This window comes from Myotis myotis, unplaced genomic scaffold (assembly GCF_014108235.1).
Source record: "Myotis myotis isolate mMyoMyo1 unplaced genomic scaffold, mMyoMyo1.p scaffold_m19_p_10, whole genome shotgun sequence".
Lineage (NCBI taxonomy): Eukaryota > Metazoa > Chordata > Mammalia > Chiroptera > Vespertilionidae > Myotis > Myotis myotis.
The window spans coordinates 56,708,857-56,724,589 of NW_023416314.1; the positions used below are offsets into that span (position 1 = coordinate 56,708,857).

General features: G+C 41.7%; 1 protein-coding gene across 1 annotated transcript in view; it reads left to right on the top strand.

The window, feature by feature from the left end:
• Window positions 1-8,624: 8,624 nt before the first annotated feature.
• The window catches only part of SLC17A6 (solute carrier family 17 member 6), a 32,564-nt gene continuing 25,455 nt past the window's right edge, over window positions 8,625-15,733 (top strand). Inside the window, exons 1-3 of the mRNA XM_036325668.1 lie at window positions 8,625-9,563; window positions 12,182-12,434; window positions 14,018-14,136. Of these exons, the coding sequence (XP_036181561.1) occupies window positions 9,478-9,563; window positions 12,182-12,434; window positions 14,018-14,136 (458 nt within the window). The 5' untranslated portion in view covers window positions 8,625-9,477. The remainder of the gene's footprint in view (window positions 9,564-12,181; window positions 12,435-14,017; window positions 14,137-15,733) is intronic.

Genomic DNA, 15,733 nt, shown 5'->3' on the forward strand with positions numbered 1-15,733 from the left:
GAAGGATTCAATCCCAGGCAACCTGAATCCTTATCATACCAATGAGAATCCCTGTCTCTATGGAGTGTGTAGCTCCACGGGGAGCCAGATACTAAATGATAATTACCTAAAATGCATTCAATTATTATTTGATGGCAATAATTAATCAGTATACGATTGTGACAAGGGCTGAAACGAAGGATTGAGGACTTTTAGATTTTCCTGAGGATGTCAGAGAATGCCTCCCTGAGGAACACCTAAACTGAGATGCAAATGTTGAGGAGCTAGGTAAAAAGTGGGAGGATCCTGAGCTTTCCAGGCAGAGAGACCTGCCTATAAAAAGAAAAGAGGAAGCCAACATTGATTGATTGATTAATAACAATTGGCTATATTAAGACCTTTATAAAGATTGTCTCTTTTAACCCACACAGAAGCCCTTTAAGGTAAATATTATTATAATCCCCATTTCACTTATGCAGAAACTTAAATTGGGTATAATTAATAATGTAACAAAAGCCAGACATCCAATAAGAGTGAGCAGGGCCTGGACCTATACAGTCTAGCTGTAAAATTTATATTCTTCATTAAATGTTTTTATAAGTGAGATGGAACCTTATACATACTTGTAGTGGGTTGAGTAGTGTCTCCCCAAAATTCCTGTGAACCTAGAATTTCAGAATGTGACCTTATACGGGTCATGAGGTGACATTTGGGCCTTGAGATAAAATCATTTCAGATTTAGAGTAGACCCCAAATCCTGGAACTGCTGGTCTTACAAGAAGAGAGGACAGAGAGACACCGAGAAGAAAGCAATGTGAAGACAGAGGCAGAGATCTGAGTGACACGTCTGTAAACAACCACTAGAACCTAGGACAAAAGTACGGGTGATGTCTTCCTCCCAGATGACACCAGTCCTGCTGACTTCTTGAGCTTGGACACCTAGCTTCCTAAACTGCAAAAGAATAAATTTCCATTATTTTAATGTGGTAATTTGTTATGGCAGCCCTAGGAAATCAATACAATTCCCTTTGCCACAATGGTGGGGGGGGGGGGGCTGGAAATAAAGATTAGAGGATTGATTTATTCATCCCTGTTCACAGTTTGTAATGTCGTCAGATATTATGGCAAGAATTATGGAATATGCATGTAATGCACATATGGACTCCATTTGCAAAGACCAAACAGTAGGAAGTGACAAATGTCATATAAGAGGTTTAGATAAATAATAACAACCCCCACTACAATGGTTTCTCTCATCTATTATGTAATTATGTGCCAGATACTGTGAAAGGTGGATTGCATGCATTATTTAATTGATTCTGTTAAAGGTAGCTATACCTTATTCCAACTAACAGATAAGAGACTAAGGCAGCCCTGCTGTATGGCTCGATGGTTGAGTGTTGACCTATGAACCAGAAGGTCATGATTCCATTCCCAGTCAGGGCACACACCTGGGTTGCGGGCTCGGTCCCCAATGTGGAGCGTACAAGAGGCAGCCAATTCATCCATGATTCTCTCTCATCGCTGATGTTTCTATCTCTCTCTCCCTCTCCCTTCCTCTCTGAAATCAATAAAAATATTTTTTTTAAAAAAATAAACTAGCCGAGACCGGTTTGGCTCAGTGGATAGAGCGTCGGCCTGCGGACTGAAGGGTCCCAGGTTCGATTCCGGTCAAGGGCATGTGCCCGGGTTGCGGGCACATCCCCAGTGGGGAGTGTGCAGGAGGCAGCTGGTCGATGTTTCTCTCTAATCGATGTTTCTAACTCTCTATCTCTCTCCTTTCCTCTCTGTAAAAACTCAATAAAATATATTAAAAAAAATAAAATAAAATAAATAAACTAAGGAGCCATTAATTGCAATTACATTATCTGAGGTACATTTCTTCTAATGACAGGGCTGGATCTCAATTTCTAGTGAGTGAATAAAAGAAAGAACTTCCTTAAAGAGACTGCATGTGACCTGGGTCTTGATTGATGAGTAATGTGGACACTGATGAGTGCAGGGAAAGGGAAGTGGTATTATCAGAAGGGTAAAGGTGAGCATAGGGTAGAAGAGCAGGGGATGGAGCTTTGGTAACACCATGCTCTGATTCATCAGAGTGTATAGAATACTAAACAGAAAAAGTGGGCAATTGACTTGGAATGGTAGTTTCAGAACAGTTGTTGACCAATGAGGGTGTCAGGAAAACCTGGGAAAATTCTTTATAATATTAAGTATTATAAGAAAATATTTTGGAGGCTTGAGGCTCATGATTTCAATCTTTTGAATATAATGTTCTATGATTACTCTTATATGACCCTACCCTCTTTCAAGTGTTTCTAAATTTGTAGTCTAAAACTTGACTCTCTTTATCCATTTTCATTTAATTCATTCATTTATCTATCCAAGTATATTTAAGGTGACATATCAGCATTTATTCAGTTGCAAGTAATTGAAAATTCCAGCTCAAATTGGCTTAAATATTAATTAAAAGGGGTTAATTGACTCAAAAGTTTGGATAGTCCAGTTACTGAGCAGGTTTCAGGTGTGATTTGATAAATCTCTGACTTTGTTTCTCCACAATAAACCACTGAAGGTATTGGCACTGAATACCCAGTCTCAGTGAAGGACCACAGCCTCTCCATTTTACACATTAAGAACTACCCACTATGGTTCTTACCACAGTGTAATAGTCCCACAGGCAAGCACAAAAAATTATTCAAGTTGTGGCACAAGTTTTAAACACAAATTTATCTGCCATTTTATTTTTTATGTTAGTAAAGAAGCTACACAGTTAATATGAAACATGCTTACCTGTTTAATTTTCAACAATTTAAATCAACCTACTTTAGGTCAGCCTTTACAAGGCAAAGAAACCTTTTCTTTTTATGACCACTAGAGAGCAGCAATGAGTAAATATTTATCATGACTATTTCATTATATTTTTGTTGTTATTGTTTTTACTTCTTCAAAATTATGATTAAAGTATGTGTATAGCAAACAAATTTTGGGTACTTTAATTATCCTGTCCTATTACCCAACTATATATTCAGATCTTTACTTTGGAATATGTCACTCTAAATATTCTAGAAGTGAAATCCCCCCACCTTCTGTCTCTGACAGTTTAAGTAACTTGGAAAATAGTGTGAAGAAGTTAAACAGAAAATCCCTAGGTGCTTGCAGCCAAGTGGGAGATTTCAATAATATTAGTTGCTTTTCTTCAAGGAAGACAGTATTCCACAACCTGGCATGACAAGCATATGGTACCCAAGGAAGGGAATCAGTAACCCAAGATGATGAAAGTAAAGTAGGATTTTATAAAACTTAGGACGAGAGAGACATTTTAATCAGACATGAGTTCATCAGACCACCCCCCCTCAAATATTATATCTTATTTGTCATTTAATCTATTTCTTTATCTGTAAAATACCTTTAGCCATGGTGATCTCTGCCTTTGGTCTTATTCATATTGAAGTATATAGTATTTCTTTTATTTTTTTCACAAGTTGCACCTCTTTTCTATTTGTAATTTCCCCCAACATTCTCTTATACAATCAAACCTTTTATTTTAGGAAAATATTTTTGAGACCTTAAAGACACTAATGCTTTCAAAGTCCTTCTCTGATTTTACTGTATAACTCTATGTATATAGTGTGAGATGCAAAAATAAAAACAAAAGACTTTTCTAACAATAAAAAAAAAACCAGTATTTAGTCTCCGTTCATTTAAAAGGTGGATTTTCCCAAGGCTCAATGGCATGCTGTGAATAGGGTTTTTATTTCCTTGAATACAGAAATAAAGAACTAGAATTAAATGTATAAATCTTTCTAACAGTAAATTATACAGCATAAGATACATACAGATACAACACATTGCATATGTAATTATAAACATACATTTTTGGTAGTTAAATATATTTTTAAGATTACAATGTACATTTATTTAAAACTTTCTGCTTCCAGATTTTTAACCAGACAGATCACAGAGAAATCAGAAGTTATTTTATACTAGGTCACTAAATATAGCAGCGCAGAGTACTAGGCATTATGTGCACAGATGTGTGTAAGACAAATAATGATTGTTCTATCTCTGGCCCTGAAGGAATTTTATAATGATAATTTCTTGGAAATATCTCTGAGACTAACACTGGAAAGGAAAGTCAAATAAAGCTGATCTAAAAACTGTCTCCTTAAAAAATCCCTGATAAGAAAAAAATTAACAGATGAATCCTAGAGCTTATTTGTATAGCCTCAACATGAAAGATGTATAGGATTGGTAGCATGCACATCTATTTAGAAATTCAAAGTTAAATAAAACCATATTGTAAAACTTTCAAAGCAGTGTTCTCTTTAGGAGTGTGCACTTTCTACATTTATTATAAAAAGCTATAAAACTCTGCTGAATTAATTGGTTTACTATAAAATACCACAAAGGACCAAACCTATAATAGATGCAAATATCTCTTGAGTGAATATTTGTTGAAATAATAAATGGAAAATGTAACCTCAGAATTAGACACCTTAAAATATTTTTGCAATAAATTTTCCTTAAAAATACCTCAGCAATATTTATAAATAGCATTAAATATGATGCCTTATACTAGTATATGTATATGTGTATATACATACACACTCAGTGAAAACTTATCAAACATATTACAATTTTGAAATAATCATATAATTATCACAATTTATTCTACTGTGATTAGAAACCTTAACCCATTTTCCACATTATTTCTATGCCATTTGTAAATCTCCTTAATGGAGTGAAGTTTCATATAATAACTCTTTGGTTAACTGAGGGATTTTCATAAAAAAAGAAGTTATTTCTAAAAGACATTTAGTACTTGGTCAGGCAATAGCAAATATATTGCTCACAAAGATATTTTACATTTTAGATATAGTGTATATTTTAATTATTCAAGTCTCATAAATAAGGATGAGGGGATTATAAAAAAATTTTAAAAAGGGATGAGGGGGAGAAGGATGAGGAGAAGAAAGAAAATAGTAGTTTTAATTACATAATTAAGTACTAAAATTGCTCCTATAATAATAATGTAGCCTTCCACCAGAGGGCAACATTTACAAGATATTTAAATCATCTCTCCAAAGTATTTCTTCACACAAGGACATAAATGAAAGCCCATTACAGAGCTATTAGGTAATATCTTATGTGAATTTCAATGAATACTAGGAAGCAATTATTTAAACAATTGCATATAAAACTTTACATCTACTCATAGTACAACAAACAATAAATTTACTCTTTTTTAAATATATAAGAAGATTGAACTTTGAGAAAGGAGCACATTTCTCTATATTATTGGCAATTTTCTCTGTTCATTATTAACCATTTAGAAAATGGTTATAACCATATACAATAATAAAATCTTGGGGTAAAAGGAACAAAGAAAACATGGTATTATATCAATGAAGAAATTAATGAAAAAGTCATAGAATTTTACAAGTGGAAGCGATGCTAGAGATCACTTACTATCAGCATAAATTTGTACGAATTACGAAACTGAAGTTTATTCAAGTTCAGTGATTGATTCAAAGTCACAGGGATGATAATCAGCAAAGTCAGGACCCAAATCCAGGTCAGCTAGTTTCACATTTCATACTTTACACTGCTGATATTCAAAGTGCGATCCATGGGCAAGCGGCCCTGGAAACTTATTAGAATAGCTGAATCTTGGGCTCCACTGTGGATCTGATGAATCAGAATCTGTATTTTAACAAGATCTTAAATGGTGAGAAACTACTCTTAACACATGCTGCTTCTTCATCACTGGTTTCATGACTTCAGGCAATTCATTAAAATTCATTTTCTTCCTCAATAAAATTAGAATAAAACTAGTTTATTCTGAAAAATAATTACAAGGAATAAATGAAATCACGTAAGTGAAAGTCACTTGTAAATATTAATATGCTACACTTATTAGTTGTAGTCAGTGAAACTTCTCCTTTTATTTTTAAGAGTGCTTGGGAAAAGCCTTAGCTGGTTTGGCTCAGTGAATAGAGTATCAGCCTGCAGACTGAAGGGTCATGGGTTTGATTCTGGTCAAGGGCACATATTTTGGTTTCAGGCTTGATCACCGGCCCTGGCCCAGGCACCTGCAGGAAGCAGTCAATCAATGTGTCACTCTCATATTTCTGTTTCTCTCTGTCTCTCCCTCTCCCTTCCACTCTTCCTAAAATCAATGGAAAAATATCCTCGAGTGAGGATTAACAAAAACAATAAAAGAGCGCTTGGGAAGAGGGGATAATTCTCCTATAGGAAGAGGTGTCTACTAATTCAAATGAAAGCACTGTTAACATTGAATGGAAGATATTAGGGATAAGGGAGAGTGTCCAGAGGAGGAAAGGCTTTTTCAATATCACTATATCAATACCAAATGTATACCCACTAATATTTCCTTTCATAAAGATACATCTGATGAACTTAATATCACAAAAGTACATGTTCAGTGTTTGGATTTTGGAACCACAGTTGAAGAAAATTTGTTGAGTTGGTAAGCAATGTCTGAATATATGTCTCTTATATCGGGAGTAGCTATTAATTTCAGAATAGCCTAAATGGCATTCTTTGGTCTCAGGTGGCCTAGTAACAATTCCTGTAATTTTCCGCACACAGCATTTTCCATTTGTTTGTGACTTTGCTCAAAATGTCCCCTCTGGTGGGGATGCTTTCCCCACCTATCCCCGACTCAGTTCCACAAGGCTGCCTTCACCTTCCTAGGGCTAAGTTTCTCTTAAGACAGACAAGGAAACATCACCCCCTAAAATCTTTCCAGTGTACTTTCACTCCAAGGCTGGGTTTCTTGTCCAACTTTATCCATAACTATTTGTAATTTGTCTGTTTCCCCATCTAGCTTGTGAAATCTTTCAGGGGACATTCTCAGACTCTAGTGCAATGCTAGGCACTAAGTGAATAGTTTCAGAATGAATACATCAATATCAGCAGTAATTCTTATTCAAGCACCCACCCAGTTATTGAGAGAATGGAGGAAAGATCCAGATGACATTTATTTCAATAAAGGTGAATGTAATTATTTTACTCTAGAAAACAGTGCTTTCATGCTGGATCTGTATTGTTTGTGTCCCGTGAGCTATGTATAGTGCAGACTTAGCAGTTGGGTGGTTTAGATCTCTAGGCATTCTCAGTGCACGTAGGAGAATCATTTTTTATCACCACCTAAACTCCACACACATTTAACCTCTATTTATTGCATAACTTTCCAGAATTTCAAAATCATGGGTGTCCCTAAATGATTTTAGGGATACATGTAATGAATTTGATCACTAATGATTTGGGAAACAGGCGATTTGAAAAGCACCTAGATGAGTCATGTCCTGACTAGCTTGAATCTTTTGTTTGGAAGGAGGTAGTTTAATGTTGGGTTAGGTTTTTTCCCCTCCTCATTCTTAATCACCATTGGGGATAGATACTATTTTCAGGCATTCCATAGCTTTAGAAATATGATTTCTTATTTTATAGAAGATATATATTTAATACATATTTATATGATGACTATCAGATTTAATAATGGTAGATCGTATTAGCTATTTTTTACATTGTTTTTCAGCTATCCATTCTGTGTATTAATATCCATTGTATTATTTGGCCTGTTCAGGGAACATTCTTCCATGATTCTGTATGTAGATTCATACTTCTGAGATTTGGTCCCAGGATCCCTAAGAAAAATCTACTCCCCCTGTTGGTTTAAATAAAATCCAAATATTTCAACCTTGAGAATGTGGTTTAAGGACAAACTGTTTTGTAATCGTTTGCCTGAATTGCATCTAAGAGGACTGTGATTCATGTCAAATGCATTAATAATTAACATCAAATTAGCATAGTTTTCTTGCTTTACTTAATGAAATAGATTCATTGATGTTTTACCTATATATGTGAAAACAAGTCTTACATGAATTTCTATAATTCTGCTTTAGGAGAAAATGAGACAAAAATCATATTTTAAAGGAATATATGTAACTTAAAATAAATCTTGAAAATATCATTAGTAATTATTTATTGACAAGCACAATGTATGGCCACAAATTTCATCAGTATATTGATATCTCAGTGGTGTGCTGTGAATTAAGTGAGGAATCATAAAATTCCAAGGAATATATATTAAACTACCTGTGTTTTATTTAACCAAGGTCATTGAGGTTGCAGGTATTCTTTTCTTTCTCTTTCTTTCTCTCCTTTGCCTTTCTCTCTCCCTCCCACTTCTCCCTCTTCCTTCCTTCCTTCTTTCCTTCTTTCCTCCCTCCCTTCCTTCCTTCCTTCCTTCCTTCCTTCCTTCCTTCCTTCCTTCCTATCGGGGGTTAAAACAAAAAGCAGGAGCAATATAATTATGCATTTTCTGTACATATATTTTAAACCAACGGATCCCAGGTGCCCCCAGAATACCACAAACTTAAGTAAAATATATTATCTTCCTTCCTTACAACAAACAGATTTGGTGTCAGCGTGCTGAGCAAAATGCAGGAGATTAGAAAAGTCACTTGTCAATTTTTTATAGTCTTCCTCCCTTGCAGCGCCAAATGCACCATTCTTCCTGCAAACTAGGGCGATGATGACATCTTCCCACTTGGTCTCCATAGCATCCGTGTCTGAAGATCCCCAGAAGGCTTCTTGTTCAGGGCGACCCGCCCAGCTCCCCTAGAAAGTTGGCAATCTGGTCAGCCAAAAGAAGCATCCCCATTTCCTGGAACTCTGTCCGTGGTGCTGAAACATTCTGCCCAGCCGCGCCCCCGAAGGCGCTGCGACGGCAGCGCTGTCAGCTGGGCTGAAAAAAAATCTTCCCTGAAGCTGCCCAAATCAGAAGAACTGTGAGTCTCTTATTGACTCGCGTCCTCAAAGAGCAGTGAGCTTTCTCCATCTTAATTCGACTCTACCGCAGAGCAGAGTTGCGCCGGTGTGGTGGGAGGAGATCATAGGCAAGGAGACAAAACGAATAGCAGCATTGCTCACCTGAGACCTAAGATGCTCCCATGAGTTTTGCAAGCGCTCTGCTCCTCATAGCAAATACACATATTTTTACAAAGTGCTTTTATTTTGCCTTTGTCCTTACACAATGGTTCTGGGATAGTTCCACCCTTCCGTTTAAAAAGCCAGAAGATTGGACAGCAATAAGGCTTCAGCACCAGGAATTTAAATTGTTTTTCAGTGGACTGACTTCCAGGACAAGAACTCATCAGCGCCCGCCCAAATACCATGCGCCCTTTGCCACCGGAACCTCCCCTTCCAATGAGACTTTCTGATTGTGTCTACCAACTCTCCTATTAGGAAACCCGTGGGTTGCATGCAGCTATTCTGTTGTATTCTGTTCTCACTCTCCCTCTCCTTGCTCACTCGCACTCTTGCTGGAGGCACATCAATACCATTCCGCTGAGAAGAAAAAAACCCACAACTACCTTAAGGGGTTAAGACAATATGCGCAATTCTCGCCTTCTATAGCGATCACTATTTAAACCTGGCAAGAGCCCTGCACCAGTCTTTGCAAGAATGGAATCCGTAAAACAAAGGGTTTTGACCCCAGGAAAAGAGGGGCTAAAGAATCTTGCTGGAAAATCCCTCGGCCAGATCTACAGGTAAGAGAAAGCAAACCCATATTTGCCTGGGGCTCGGCATGCAAAAAATCTGCAGGGCTATTTCCGCAAACCCCGTTGCTTAGGTTGCTTAGAGAGATTGTAATATGATCGGAAAGTCTTTTTTTCTTGCTCATTGCTGGAGCGGGGCTGCTCTGGAAACCTGCTTGTTTATTCAGGAATGTTGCACTAAATGAACCTGTCTGCTTTGTGTATGTGTGTGTGTGTGATTTTTGTTTCTGTACCTGCAGATTCTCATCCTTTCCTGCCCAGGATTTATCCTCTTTACAATTGAAAAATGACCAGTACCTGTTCAAAAAAAAAACAACAACAAACAAACAAACAAACAAACAAAAAAACCCTTTTTTTTTGGTGCTTATAGTGATACCAAGTTAAAAAAAAATTTATGCAGACAAATGAATAAAAAATACAACCCTTTAAAAATGAATCAAGAAATTCCAAAGAGTAATGGCAAAAAAAGAAATTTAGATTGTAGCTTTAAAACCACTTGAGTAGTGAATCCCCCAGTGGAATTATCCTTCTTTAAAGAAGGAAGAAGAATCAAAACATATCAATAATTGATAGCAAAAGCAGTTCTTCTCTCTGAACCCAGAACAGTGTATGTGTTTATTATTTGACCTCTCATAGAAGTCTATTTCTTGTATGAGAAAGGTCACATTACTTATAAGAAAAACCGTAACAATAACCAGTTAAATGACTTTGAAAGTACTGGAAATTTTTAAAAAATAATTTCATCCTCCCTATAGTCATTGCACCAATTATGCTGCCAATTCTACCACTTTATACCCTTTCAAGATGTTGAATGACTACACCCTTTCTTAATATGAGCCAAATCAAGAAGAGAGGGCAGGAATGAAAGGATAAATGAGTTCAAGAGAGCGCTAATGTTCACATTTGGGAAACGGAAGCCTTTGGGAATGTATAGGAAATGTAAAGAAATTGACCAATGTGCCTCCCCACATTCCAAATCTCTTTGGTTCTGGTGGGCTTCCTGCAGGCTCGGTCATGCACCTATGCGGCAGTGCATACTGCAAGGGCCCTGCAGTCCCGCAGCGGCCTGGGAAAGAGCTGCTCTCCAGCCCAACTGCCATCAGGTGGGCAGTTCAGGTGCAGAGCTGGACTTTGCATTATGAGTATAGAAAGCCAAAGTGAAATAAATAAATAAAATCCCATTAGTTCCCTTTTTCTCTCCCAGTATCTGTTGCCCTGTGTTCTACAATTGGGATTGGACTTTAGGAATAAACAAACAGAGCCAACAGTATGTTTGTGACCTATTCCCAGGTGTTACTTACAGAATTTGGAAATTCGACTTTTTTTTCCCTACTAGCCTCAGATTGCTTGACAGCCATCTCCCAAGCCATGCATTCTTGGAATTGATATTAAAATTTCATTTGCTTTACCCGTGTGTATGACAACAATTGTGTCTGGATATATCATTTAAAGGGCACGCATAAAAGGCCATTATATGGTAGATTGGAAATACCTGCCCATTTTAAACGGGGAGGTTCTTTGTTTAAATATTGAGAGTATTCACCTCAAGGGTCCATGGCAACGTTACCGTTCACATGCTTTTTTTAAAACAGACATTTCACAGTTAAATGGTGGACTAGAACAACACTATCGGCTTTTAGCAAAAGCTTTCTGTCGCTCAGCTTTTCCCTACCCTCTTCCCCCAAGGACAAAACCCTAAAAGGAATCAGAAGGGTGGAATCTGGTGAGATGCTACGCTAATTTTTTTTTAAAAAAAAGAAACGCAAAATAAAAACTAAATGTGAGACCTTCTACCCGGGTATGGAACATCCTCCCAGAGCTGATATGGGGGCACGTTTGTATACCTGGGAGTTGCATTTCAAACCTTTGGAAATGGGCCGGTGACATTTTTTTCAGTGTTTGTAACCGAGATAGTAATGACGCAAGATAGTGAAGAATTAATTATTCATGTTCTGGCAGTAGGAGGCTTAGGTGTCGGCCATATGTTGCGGAGGCCTTTGTTTCCAACTCCAGTAACAAGGAAAAAAATGTGTAACCCGAGAGAAAACATTGGATTGGCACCTGGGGCTGGGGGAAGGGGCCGGAGAGTGCGCGGCTCATTCACAGACCACTGCCGCGTGGGCCCCGCACCCGAGAGGTCTTAGTCCCCGGAGGCTCCGGGCTCCTTTGTGGGCGGGATCGCGGGGTCCCCATCCCGGAAAGCTACTTGTCTGGGAAGGAAGGGGTAGGACGGGTGCGGGGCCTCGGCTGGGCAGCTGGATAAAAAATCCCGGGGAAAGCACTAACCGCGGCTGGGAGGCGTCCACACAGTTGCTCAGAAGGCGCTCAGAAGCCGCCTTTGGGGTAATCCTCGTAAACTGCACACCCCGCAAAAAAGTTAGGCCCAAGCGGCCTGTGCATGTGAATCCAGGTGCTGCGGGGGTGGCTCCGGGGGGAGGGGACCGGCAGAGGCTGGAGAGGCCGGAGCACGCTCATCCCGGAGGGACGGGGAGTGGGTCAGCGCCGCTCCCCTCAGCCCTGCCTGGCCCTGGGAATTGGGGACAGGAGGGCGCCTGGGGTGCCTAACCAGAGGCGTCCTTGCCTCCCCGCCCCCCTGCTCTGCCGCACAGGGTGCTGGAGAAGAAGCAGGAGACCGGGGAGACCATCGAGCTGACGGAGGATGGGAAGCCCCTGGAGGTGCCTGAGAAGAAGGCGCCGCTGTGCGACTGCACGTGCTTCGGCCTGCCGCGCCGCTACATCATCGCCATCATGAGTGGCCTGGGCTTCTGCATCTCCTTCGGCATCCGCTGCAACCTGGGCGTGGCCATCGTGGACATGGTCAACAACAGCACCATCCACCGAGGGGGCAAGGTCATCAAGGAGGTGGGCGACAGCCGGCCGCGCGGCTGCGCTAACCCACAGCCCCTGTTAGAGCCCGGTTACCCCCCTCGGCTCCCCCAACACACACACACACACACACACACACACACACACACACACACACACACGGAAGGCCTGGGTGCCCCTCGGCCCTTCTAGGGCCCTTCTAAGACCGCCCTTCCAGGATGGACCCTCTGGGATCATCATCACCTGCCATTTTTGCTCCTGAAGCAAGTGGCTTCTGCCCTCTGGGCCTTCCTTTTCTCACCTGCAAAATGGAAACGCGCGTGTAGCTCACTAGGCTTATTATTATTATTATTATTATTATTATTATTATTATTTGTTTTAGTTCACTAGGTTTTTGAGAAGAGTAACTTCATGCAAGAAGCTGGGGTTTAGTCATATCCGCAGACTCTAAAATCAAAGTATTTTTCTTTTACTCGAAGGAATGGAGCAGCATATCAGTTATGATTTCCCGCCGAATTCCTCCAAACATTTTTAATAATGAAAATGAAACAAAACCGAAAAGGAAAGCAAATCCACGTGGCTAGCGGGGAGAGGAGAGGGGATGCCACCCAGGGCAACTTGGGGTCTCTGGAATCCAATCCTCTTCCCGTACAGTGTGTGTGTGACCCCTAGGGAGAGAAGGGTCAATGTCAAGGTCGCAGGAACCAGTGGGTCTGTATTTCCAGTTTAGGGATTTGAGCGGCCACCGTAAACCTGGCGAGGGTTGGGAGGATTCATTTGGCACTGGCTTTGGAGGGGAAGCGGTGAGCGCTGACCGGCCCTGGGGATTCCCGGAGGCCCTGCAAAGTGCGCTCGGCTTCAGAATGTTATTCCAAGGGAGAAAGGGGGCCCCAGTTGCTCAGGCGAAGGCAGAGCTGGGCCCTGTCCCTCAGGCACACCCCTCTGGGCTCTCCTGACCTACCCCTGAGCAACAGCTCCCTCTCCACTGACTCCCCAAATCCCCAGGGCGACTCTTAGTCCTTCCTGCCCGGGCCTATCCCCCTTTTGCTGGGACCATCCTCCTTCCTAACTCCTCCAATGGGCCTCCGCACCTTCCACCCCAAGTTCCCCACTTTCCTTCCCCAAAATTTCCTGGATTGGATTCCGTTCTCCAAGCCATTCCACTAGGGTCCGCACTGGCTGGCGTCTAATCAATGCGCCCCGGCAGGGTCTCTACCCCCAGCGGGCTAACGGAATCTCTCCCTGGGAAGTCCCATTTCCCAAACCGGAGCCCTAAGCATTCCCCACTCGTCCAGGAGTGTCCACCCAGCTGACATGGTTCCAAGAGCAAAGCTAGGGAGTCTAGTTTTTCAATTCATCACAATACGTTGCAAATGAGCACGGGTTTTCCGCTAAGAAGAGACATTTCCTCTCTATAAGAAGGTATTGGTTCTGTTTTGTTAAGAAACGAAATCAAGTCACCCAGACTCCCCGAATGCAGAGAGTGCCCGGGAACGGGGGGCTCTTCGGCTGGCGAACCACGGAAAGTGACCCTCAGCCCAGGCGCTGACTCTACCCTTTCCCTCCACCCCAGTTTTGTAAATTAAATTTTATTTAATTGTTTTTTCCTTCTCCCATAGAAAGCCAAATTCAACTGGGACCCGGAAACCGTGGGGATGATCCACGGTTCCTTCTTTTGGGGCTACATCATCACCCAGATTCCTGGCGGCTACATCGCCTCTCGGCTGGCGGCCAACAGGTAACGCGCCCAGCGGGCCCGGCTCGGGTCGGGGTGGTGGAACCCAGAGAAGGGCAGACTGGGGCAGGGACCACCGCCCCGTGGGGGTTGGGAACACCTGGGCCAGGTCTCCTAATTCCCTGGCACCCTCCTCTCGGAGCAGGAATTGCTGGGGCCTCCTTCCAGAATAAAGGCGCCCTAAAGGATTTGGGGTCTCCGGGGAGGGCGCACGTTGTCGCTTCCTCTGCGCCCTGTCTGAATCCGCCCTTCGCAAAATAGTCGAAGGCAGTGCCTTAAGGCCTGGAGGGAGCTGAGGCCTGGGGGCGAGCAGGCGGAGCTGGGACAGCGAGGCCAGATGCACACAGGGGTGGGGGCGTCACGCGCCGTGCTCGCCCCGGCTCGTCCCCCCGCTGCCCCGGCTCCTTTAGGCACTGACCCCCCCCCCTCCCCCGGCAGGGCGGTGGAAAGCCGAGTCGGGGCGCCCGCCCAGATGGGGCTCTAGGTCTGAAGGATTTGTTTCTATGGAGGCAGGAGGGATTTCAGGCTCCGGGGAGGGAGGGGGGGGGGAGATTCCACCTGTTAATGAGCTCCGCTGAGCTGGGGCGGGGTGGAGGCGGCGCCACCTGCGGCCTGCGGCCTCCAGCGGTGCTGCTGCTGCGCGGTGGCTGCGAGCCCAGGCCTTAGTGTCGGCCCCCGGGACTGCCCCAAGCGCCACCTGGAGAGGCACCCCAAATCCGGGGCATAGGAACTGGTGGGGTGGGGGTATCAAAGAACCCAGCCACCCGAGGGTGAGAGACGGCTTCATTTCCTTCACTGTGTGAATGATGACAAATAAAAGGAAGGGCTCTTTAAATCTGAATTGTTGAACTGATAAAGAATACTCGCCCGGCCAGGTAATGCTGCACAGAGACTTGGGTCTTCCATCAGACCCTGTACCTATGACTACTCCCCTTCTTCCCCCCAAAAGGTGGCAAGTAATCTAGAATCGGGCACCTCTCTAGTCTGATCTCCTCTGCTTTTGTAAACTGGCCCCTCTTCATCTCTCAGTGAAATATCCCTCTTCATCTCTCAGTGAAATAGTCCAGGACCTTTTTTTACCTATAGTCCCATTCCTAGCCGTGCCTTCCTTCCCAAGATTTTCCAGTCCTTTCCAAGGCCTAGGAAGGAATTCTTGGAAATTTATTTTAGGCTTAATGATTCTATGGTGAATATTTTGGGACGATCCTTCAAAATGTTAAGAGGACAATGCAATTGATTAAGAATAGTGCCCTTTGAATATTGTTTTTACTCTGAGATTATGGATGGCTAGCACTTAGACCCAACAAGAGACAAATATTCTTTTTTTTTTTTTTTTAAGGAATCAGTTTAAAATGAAAATCATTAACTGTGTAGAGGACTCAATTTTTAAATGGGATAAATCAAAGAAAAATTATATTAGAAAAAGCTAAGGAAATATTCCCTTAAATATTACTGGTAATGAACTTGTTACATTTTTGGCTTTCATGTCCCTAACATGTTGTGTTTTGAATCTTTCTTTTTGTCCTATAAAATATTTTCTAAAACAAACTAAACTTCCCCAGAAAGATACTCCAAATACATACATGAAATATTTTCACTT